We start from the raw sequence: 9,675 nt of genomic DNA on the forward strand, positions 1-9,675 counted from the left end.
AGCGGGGCGCTCCTCCTTGGGCTTGGGTGCCTGGGTGCATTTTTTCCCCGGTCCCAGCGCACAGCATTTCTGTGCTGGGGACCAAGTGTAAACCCGCCATTGTCTGCTCACCATACCTGTTTGTGCATGTATCCTGCACATGACCGGTAGGAAAGTACACGTGGATGCCCTTGAAGTTCCCAAGATAAAAATAAGCTACAACCTTGTGCACCTTGTGGTACGAAAGCCTTATGGAAAGGTGGCTAGGTTCCTATAGACACAGGAAAGGGAACGTGTGCATGCCGGTGATCCTTGCAGCGGGCGGCACCTTGCTTCATCTGGGGACTGAGCTGCACACTGTCATTGTCACTCGCTTGCTCGCATAGGAACCAGCCCCATCAGGGAAAGGAGGCTTGTTTACAAGTTCAGCCTCTACGTTTCTTGTGATAAAAAAAGTTCTCGCTGGTTCTGCAAGCTTCCTTGGCTCACTGCTGGCCTCCCATCCGGCTGGGCGCTTCGCCCGGGGGGCTGTGGCAGTATCGGGGGGATTTGCTTCCACGTATCTCACGCCAAAACTTTTCCAACCCGTTGCTGATGCGGAGGGGTGGCTGTGAGGGCAGGGAGCGGGAGGGAGCTCGAGAATCTGTCAGACGCTTGCAGGAGGCCCTTAGTAAGCCACCTCCAGGGGTTTCTGCGAGGCTGCAGGCCTCCCCCCACCCAGCAGCCCCCAGGCCAGGGCCCGGCGCAGCGCGGGTGGCACCTGAGGCGGGAGGGTTTGTGCCCGGTGCCTGCGTGGACGCCGCCCGGGGCATGGCCGGGGACGCCCGGGGCACCTCCCGGGGAGCGACGGCCCTGGCACGGGCGGCGGGCTGGGAGCTGCCGGGACCCCCCTCCGGGATCCCTCGCCCCGGAACCCCCCCGGGCCCGGCAGCTGCAGCCGCGCGGCAGCAGCGCCCTCTCCCGAGCGGCGCGGCCGGAGCCCGGGACGGGCCGGCACCGGGCGGGCCGGGGCAGGTCTGCGGGCTCGGCTCACTGCGCCTGCGGCCGCCGCAGCCCGGCCTCGGCTCCGCTGCCCCGACCCGCCCGGGCCGGCCCCGGCCCCGCAGCGCACCGGGCCCGGGAACGCTCAGCCCGGACGCACATGCTCGGGGGGAGCGGGGAGCGGAGCCGGCGTCGTGGGCCAGCCCCGCCGGGCCGGGCATGGGGACCCTCGTCTCGCTGCGGTGGCAGCGCCGTTAAACCGGCCAGACGCGGGTGGGCGGAGGGGCAGCCCCGTCCGCGCCGCCGGCAGCCCCCGGCGCCCCCTGCAGCGGGCGGGTGGCGCGGTGGCTCCGTGCGGCACCGGGGGGCATCGCGCTGCGCGGCGGCGGCGGCTCCGGCTGCATAAATCCTCCTTGTAGCATCAATATAAACACGAATTAGATGCGTTTCTAGTGTCCGAATGGGGTAAAACCATCGACGGTATCTTTGAACCCTGGTCCGGTGCAAAGCGATTTCCCTTGGTTACAGTTATTATATCGCATAGCATACATACAGCCTTGCCCCCCATCTTAGCCTCTGGCCCCAGCCCCGTACCCATGCCCACCTTGTGCCCCGGGGTCAGCTCAGCACGGCTGGGTCACACAGGGACCCCGAAGGAGCCCTGAGCTTCCCCGAAGTAGCTGAGCGATGACAGCATCCCTGGATGGAGGAGCTTTCCTGCTGCTAGAGGCACCTGGAACGACCCCTCTGACAATTGTTTGAGGGGAGTGACATGCTGGGCATTTCTCCTGTGGCAGAACTAGCGATGGCAAGCAGCTGGGGCCAGAGCCTAGCTGTGCTGCACCAGGGTATTTAATGGTCCTCTGTGCATCCAAGGGGAGATGCTGGCTTGCCACGGCCTCGCTGCTGAATCATTAACTTCCATCCACTGAGTCATTCTGCAGCCCTGTCACACACGGAGCTGAGATCAGCGAGGCTGAGGTGGGCAGTGGCTCCAGGCTGATACAGCGGTGTTAGAAAACTGTTTGTAGGGTAGCAGATGGAAGCTGTGTCTGCAGAACCGGTGAGCACCCACCTGGACTAAGCCGAGACAGAAGGGTTTTGACAAGGAGCCAAGACCTGCACCAGCAGCTGGGGCTGGTCCCTCTGTATTAACCCTCTGGGAGGTGACTGGTTACGCTGGTAAAAAAGTGAGGACTGAGAATTAACTTCAAGAGATGGTGAGATGTTTTAATGTAAAGTCTAACTAAAATGTCACTGGGGACAGGTAGCATCTCTGTTCCTGCCCAGCCTTGCTGAGGCAAGGTTAATCGACACTCAGCTTTTTCCAAAGTGTATTACCAAAGATGCTAGGAAAAAAGTTAGTTTTTTATCATGCTGTGACACCTGGCAGTTGCTGTGAGGATGGAGCCCCACTGCACTGAAAACTTTGCAGAGACAAGTGTTGTACCGTTGGTTTTGTTTGGATTTAAGCCTTCTCCTCCAGTGTTTGCCAACCGCAACACAGCAGTGCAACTCCAAGGCAGGAGAGGTCAAAGGGAAACAGACTAGAGGCTTTACTGGATAAGCCAATTTAAGATGCAGGCGAGGAAATGAAACAATGTGAAAAATTAATCACTTCTTCCAAAAAACACCTGCCTTTTGTTCTTACAGTCTAGATATGCCTACTGCTGGGGAAGGGAGGGGAGGACGGTGGGCTTCAAAATGTGGTTAGGCTGGCAGCATGTTAATGCAGTTATTTTTGCTCTCTGGGTTTGGTGTGAACCCCCCTGTGATGACAGCACAGAGCACTGCTGGCGTTTTCTAAGCTCTGTTGCTAACATGAGCAGACCAATGGCCAAAAGCATCGGTGTTGTGGATGCTGGGTCCTGTGAAAATCCAGCCCTTCTGGGAGCTCAGCTCGGCACCTGTGAAAATCAGCTTCTCCCTACACAGAGCTCTCCTCCTGTGGGATGTAGGGTTGCAGGCTGGGTTGCACTGCATGGCAGGGAAACCAAGGCAGCTGCCTTGCACTAAAATGCTCATGGTTTTGTTCGCTGCTAATTGCAGACCCACAAGGAGACACCCAGCACAGCAAGCTCAGTGCCTTTTTATTTGTGCACATTGTCGTTCAGCAGTATTGAAAGTTATACATGCAGTAGTGGTTATGAGTTTGCGCAGTCTGATTTACAATATCGCCCACAGGAAACAGCTAATAACCATCACAAGGGCACTAATAGACTTTCGCACAACAGGTTGGTGGTTGCTCCTGTTTACCCCTTGGCTCTTTTGTTATGCCTCAGCCCACACCTGGTTTCAAACAAATGCCTTTCTTAGGTGTGGGCCTTGGAAAACTGGCACAAGCTGTTGGAGGAAGGAGAACACATGGCAGTTCCCTGGGACAGCTCACTGGGAAGCTTAGGCTGAGATGAGTTTTCAATGATTTTTCTTTCATGTGTTCAGTTTTCCTAAAATTCTCCTTGTTTAGGAGCATTGTTGTTTCCACATCAGGCATGGAGCAGCTGGCAAAGAGTGCCATGGTGGAAAAATGCCTCCTGAAGAACTCAGCAGTTCATGGCTGTGCTGGGCATCAGGGAAGGAGGTGCTGAAAACTCAGGTGAGGGTGGATTTGTCCCTGGGGGCTGTATTAGTTGCAGCCAGTCTATTACTGTGGGCAGGAGGGAGCAGGACTCAAAGGCAAGGACACTGATGAGGTACAGAGGGGTGGTTCATACTGTGAGAAGCTGGAGGACATTTAGCCCCATGTAGTGAGAGAGGAAGAAATGAATGATGCCCAGGGCTGATGCTGCAATGAGAATCCAGAGAATTCCAGTGCCAAAGTATATTGCGGGGAGCCTGGTGGGAGAGAGGGAGCCTGCTGAGACTGAGCATTGCTGCTCTTGCCTGGGAGTGGTCCCTCCCTCTCTGCAGAGGACAGGTGGGAAGGCAGCCCCTGGCTGTCCCCTGCCCACCGCGTGGGGTCCTGTGCCCTGCTCCTGCTTCGAGGGAGCACACACACACCCGCAAGGGCTGCAGGCAGCTCCAGCCTTGCCCCACGTCTTAGTCTCTGGCCCCAGCCCGGTACCCATGCCCACGTTATGTGTCGGGGCCAGCTCAGCAAGGCTGAGTCACACAGAGACCCCAAAGCAGTCAGGAGTCCTGAGCTTCCCCGAAACACATTATGTTCCCAAATGCAAACCCCCAGGGGTTACCCCATACTCCAGGCTGGCAGAGGTGTTTACCTCTTTGAGGATGATGTCCTGTATCCTATAAAGTAGCAGTAGCGGGCATAGAGATAGAGCAGACCCAAGCCTGCAGCCACACCTGCAGATGAGAGAGATCACGGTGACCATCTCCAAAGGCTTTTTATTGCTACCTGGAGTCAAGCAGGCAGCCCAAAGTGAAGGAACAGAGGCTTTGTGTCCTCTGGCTCTACCCTCCCATCAGAGGCAGAGTTACTGCCAGATTTGTTGTTCAGAAGGTGAGCAAGACCTGAGGACTGAGCCAGCACTCAGGGGAACAGATCCAGTGACAAACCAGGTAACAGTCTATTCTCACCTTGATGGAAGAAGAGGCCAGCCTGCCACAGAAGTGCCAGGAAAATGGGAAAATACTCAGAGGAGTTCACCCTGGCAGGAAAGAGGAATGTCATAAACAAGGGAAAGGAGGAAGATCCTTCTTTTTTGCTTCCCCTGGCAGTTTCCAGAGGCTGGAGGCTTTCACTTCTTAGAGGTGATGTCACCAAAAAACTTTCCTTGCAGTTCCCATCCCAGCTTTATTCACAGGAATTAAAGAGTGCAAGAAACTGGGTCTCCAAGGCACCAGAAATTAAATAAAAGATGTCCAGGTCAGACCATGCACAGACAGACCCCATGAACGAGCCCCACTGCCCCTTCCCAAGTGCTACAGCTTAAACCCTGCTGTACAAGCCCCAAAGCCTCAGGGAAGGTCTGCCCCAGGGATGTGCTGAGGATGAAGTGCATCTTAAGCAGATAAGGCCAGAACAGCTTGGGCTTTGTGCAGGAGCAGGAGGGATTACTTAGCTGTTTGGATTGTTTGTACACCATGCCCTGTCCCCCCCAAAGACAAAGTAGTAGGACTAAGAGATGCTGGATGAGGATGAGGCTGGGCTGGGCTGGCAAAGGAGCAGGGAAGGGGACGGCTGAGGGGATCCTGCTCCTGCTGCCCGGCTGCTTTTTATTCAGTGCTCAGCTACACCAAAAGTGGAAGCCTCCTCCCTCTCTGCCTCCCTCCCCACTGCAGCCCTAGCACAGAAGTCACAGCAGAGGTGCTGGATTGTGGCTATCCCGGCCCGGCCCCAGGTGAGAACTCTCTGGGAGCTTGCCCTTCTCCATTGAGCTGGGTTCCGAGCAGGGCTGAAACTGTTGCAGATTATCTTAAAGTTTTACTGAATCTTTCTATATTTCTGTTTATTTGTGAAAGTTAGCTATAGGAACATCTTGATTTTAAGGAGTTAACCTCCATGTTAGCATTACGTTAGCACTTATTAAGCAATGACATATGGGTTGCTGTGCTGCTTGTTATCCAAGACTGTGTTACTTGAAGTCCCTATCCTATAGACCATAATAACCTTAGTGCTTACTCTCTAGACCATAACCAGAGCAACCTAGGTTCTGTTGTGTATAGGATGAGTTATTGGACAGCTTGGCAAGGCCGATATCTAGCTGTCCAACTTGGCAACAAAACTTACTTTGAAGGTGTCCCAAAGTGAACTACCTTCATTATAACACTAACAAACACACCCAGAGGTCAAGCAGACCCTTGTGAAGGTGAAGATCCTTCCCCTGCACAAGCGTAGTAACAGAAGAGGCTGACACAGCAGATATTATAATTATATGCAAATTACTAACCAATCATTGTAACTGGGAGTGTACAACCTTGTAATTTTTGTGTATAAATATAACAGTGAAATCTGCATAGGTGTACTTGATTTGTGGAGATGCCACGGAGTACCCAGCGCTGCAGTAAAGGAGTGCCTGAGGTGGTGTTAAAGAGGTTTTATTCCTGATTTTGGTGACAAAGCTGCCTGAGGCTTTGACACCACTTGGCTGAAGCCAGCTGAAGTTTCAGTCACCAACAACTGTCTTTAGCAGCCCTGCACTCTACAGCAGAGATTCCCGTCTGAGTTCTATCAGCAGCTGGCTGCTGTGTTTAGGACTCATGAGCCAACCAGCCCTGATGCCAACTCTTAAGCCCATTAACTTAACTCCGAGGAAGGCGAGTAGCTGAATTACAGTCCTGAGAAACGAATTGCAAAGCAGGGATGGGGCAGTGCCATTAGACAAGAGATCTGGCATGCATCTTATAAGAGAAGCTTCTTACTGTGCTCGAAAGATCCTCTCAAATTCAGGGGGGCCTGAGCTCTTTGGAGGAGAAATGCCAAATGCCCTCCTAGCATAGATGACCTGGAGGAAGAAGTAGGCTGCGGCAAAAGAGAGAAAAGTAACAGTGGTCAGTCCTCTTGATACAAGAATTATTTACTTTAAAAAAGAAAAAAAGAGGGGAGGGGAAAGGGAAGATATATAAATATCTATAGTGAAAAACAAGAAAGAATTTGAAAATCAAGGATTTTCCTTACAAAAAAGAGTTAATCCTTACAAACAGTTAACAAAACTGATCATGGGAGAAGGAGTAGATACCACAAATATGTCAAGCTGGGACACAAGATAAACTCAAGGAGGACCAAATGGTTAATGAGACCAAACAGAAAATTACTGGAACTGTGTGTGAACTACCCTAATTAGCATACTAAGAGATCCACCCCTGAGCAAAGAAAGCCCCCTCCCCACAGAACATGGGTGGTGAAAACCAAGAATGCTGTATCTTCAAAAGGAGCCGAGGCTTGTAAGAACCAATGAGAATTAACCACAACTAAATATAAACAATTGCTCAAAAGTTTTACTATGTGTTGAGAGGTGTGCTAGCTGTGTGGGTTTACAGCCTAGCACCCATCTCTGTGCAGACATGCAATGAACATACACTTCAGCTCTGAGTGTGGTTCTGCTCTTGCACACCAGGTGAAGATGTGTGAAGAACCCAGATTTGGGATAATGCTCTGGCTGGGCACGGTGGGGTCAGGAGACTGCCAGAGGTAGGGGCAAAAGATCTGCTGTCTCCTCCCAACCTTTCACGCCCACATAGCAGAGAAAGCTGGATGAAAATCCCAGATAGTTTCAGGCAAGGAGAAGGAATGACCCAGTGCAACAGCAAAGTGAGGAGGATGCAGTAACATGCCACTAGTGGATACCTGCTTTCTCTCTTATGTGATTAACAGATCATCTCTTACCCATAGAAGTTGTTACACAGTTCAGATGCACTTTGCTACTGCCAATTTCAAGGACTTTTTCAATCTCTAATTCTTTCCCCTTCTAAATCCTGATAGCTGAATAGGGAGGGAACTGATGCCACTGATAAGTCACCCAGATGGTGAATTAAATTGTCACGCAGTGTGGAACCAAGGCTGGGAGACCCATCGCAGCCCATTCTTCCACCTTTCCACACTGCAGTGAAGGGCTTCCCAGGCACTCATTTTGTTGAGTACTTTTCAAAACCCAGACAAGGTACCAGTCTACTGTCCGAATAGCAGGCAAGTGCCAGTGCAACAGTAGAAATGAAATGTGGAAGTGAAAGGAAATCAGTGGAGGTACATACAATAGACTTCCCAGCAAGCATTTGGGCATGTGCATCCAATGGTCCCTACCTTGCTCCAGGACTCCCAGGACTGTCACGGCAGCCAGCAGATGAATCTGATCCAACATATTGACTGTTCCAGACCCTAGAAAATCTGATTTCTTGATCAGAAGCTCCTCTACCCCGGTTTAGTCCTTGCTGATGTGGCAGTCAGTGGTGGTAGCTGGTAGCATAGGTTTGCTGTAATGAAACAGCGAAGATTTGTATGTGGTGCTTAAACCCAGGAGTCTGGTTTGCCTGTTACCATGTGCATTATGCAGATGTGAATCAGCAGAGAGAAGCTTAATGGAATATTTCTGTTCCCACCCTCCCTTTTCCAGGAATGAGTTATGAGGAAGCGGAAAAGCCAGCAGAGAGCAAACATGAGAGATAAGAGAGGGGAACTGGCAGCTGAACTGGGGGGGGGGAGAAATCTCAACAGCCCAGCAATGTGCTCGCCCTGGGGTATCTGTCTTAAAACCGCTCCTAAGAAAGGCCAAGGCACATCCCTCTGGCTGATGTTGCATGAGAAACCGCAGCCCCATTGGGGCTGTTCTGCACCACTTGAGCATCAGGACAGGCGGCTTTTCATGGTACATATCACTGCATGCATGGACTCTGCAAAGCACGTGTTGGGCACAGAGAATGACACTGAGACAGCATTGAATAAAGCCCATGAGTGGAAAACCCACTGCAACGATAAGACAGGATGTGGTAAAGTATAAAAGGTATAGATCTGTCTTGCACAGTGATGCTTCATTTGGGCGTAGGTCCTGCAGAATGACTGTCAGACACTGCAAGCATTTCAGAGCCAGCCTTGTACTGGAAAGCCTGGGAGCTGTGCACTTAAGGTTTCTGATCATTCCTCAGCCAAATTAACTTTCATCGTAAACACAGAGAGAGTTCTGTGTGGGCAAAAACTGCAGAATTCATCAGGATATAGCAAAAGGAAAATGATGTTTTCACACATCAGGAGAGACCCCACTCAGCGAATTCCTGTCTAACAGCACAAAGCTGGCACGGCTGTGAGCTGCTGAGACTGCTGGCTTTGTTTCCTTCCTCTCCTTTGTTTGAAGAATTTTGCCTTCCATTCAGGGAAAAAGGAAAGTGGGTTAAGACAAAGTGGTCGTTAAACATGACTATTATAGAAAATAAGATCAGATTAAAGCAATTTACAGAAATTACATTGTATGTTGATTCCTTGATAGACTTTCTAAGAAGCAATAAACTGGTTCCAGTTTTCTGCCTCTCTGTAAGGGATAAAGGCACCTGAAGAGGCTATTACAATGTCCCAGCTTAGTATTTCTCCAAATACCAGACAGCACCGCTTCTCAACCAACAGCTCTAAGATTAATTCTTTCATCTCTGAAATTATCCTTTTTCAGTGCAGCAACTGTTTAGAAAAACAAGGAACATTGTGTTTTCATTTTCTCCCATTTAGTTGTCAAAGAAATTAAGGACTTTCCTGTGTCAGCTCAAAAAGGGCAGAGGTCTCGCAATGCTTAATGATGTTTCATTTCCCTCTGCTCCTGTCTGATTACAGCCTGCTAGCAAAAGAAAATATAAAGCAATACAATCAAACAAAAAAGATCCAAACTTACACCCCCATCAGATGACAGTGCAGCATAACCTGTATCAAGTGTCAAATATGTGTAAGGAAACCTGGGCCAGGAGGAGCTGTAAAGGCTGCCCCAGAGCACTCCTGCTCCCCAGGTCATCATTAGATGCAAAATACTTCCAGTATCATCTAGCGTAGTCTAAATATAATAAAGACTAGTAGAAACATGAATGAATAAACAAGCACAGATGTCTCTCCCCTCCTCCTCCCTCCCCCATAAGCACAATTTTTCAAGCTGTCTTTACCTCCTAAAGGGCACAACATTTTTCTTGTCCCTGTTTGTCACCATCAGAACTCTCCTTATTTTCCATTCTCACTCAGTGTTTGCAAGACACAGACACAGGTACCCTCCTCCCAGTACTAAATGCCCTTTGATGATGGGACTGTCACCAGAGGACAGCCTCAGCACCCTGCAGACCACAGTGACC

At 50.8% G+C, this 9,675-nt stretch overlaps 1 protein-coding gene across 1 annotated transcript; it reads right to left on the reverse strand.

The window, feature by feature from the left end:
* Positions 1 to 3,035: 3,035 nt before the first annotated feature.
* LOC119153002 (leukotriene C4 synthase-like) lies at positions 3,036 to 7,943 on the reverse strand. The gene is made up of 5 exons (XM_037398856.1): positions 7,661 to 7,943; positions 6,283 to 6,382; positions 4,498 to 4,568; positions 4,182 to 4,263; positions 3,036 to 3,795 (listed from the first exon to the last, which is right to left on the reverse strand). Exons 1-5 carry the CDS (start codon positions 7,716 to 7,718, stop codon positions 3,669 to 3,671), a joined length of 438 nt encoding a protein of 145 aa, XP_037254753.1. The 5' UTR covers positions 7,719 to 7,943; the 3' UTR covers positions 3,036 to 3,668.
* Positions 7,944 to 9,675: the final 1,732 nt, after the last annotated feature.

Source organism: Falco rusticolus, chromosome 8 (assembly GCF_015220075.1).
Source record: "Falco rusticolus isolate bFalRus1 chromosome 8, bFalRus1.pri, whole genome shotgun sequence".
Lineage (NCBI taxonomy): Eukaryota > Metazoa > Chordata > Aves > Falconiformes > Falconidae > Falco > Falco rusticolus.

Coding starts and splice junctions, on each gene's coding strand:
- LOC119153002 (XM_037398856.1), bottom strand. CDS start 7,718: ATGTTGGATCAGATTCATCTGCTGGCTGCCGTGACAGTCCTGGGAGTC. Junction 6,383..7,660: donor CCTGGGAGTCCTGGAGCAAG/GTAGGGACCATT, acceptor CTTTTGCCGCAG/CCTACTTCTTCCTCCAGGTC. Junction 4,264..4,497: donor TGGCCTCTTCTTCCATCAAG/GTGAGAATAGAC, acceptor TCTCATCTGCAG/GTGTGGCTGCAGGCTTGGGT.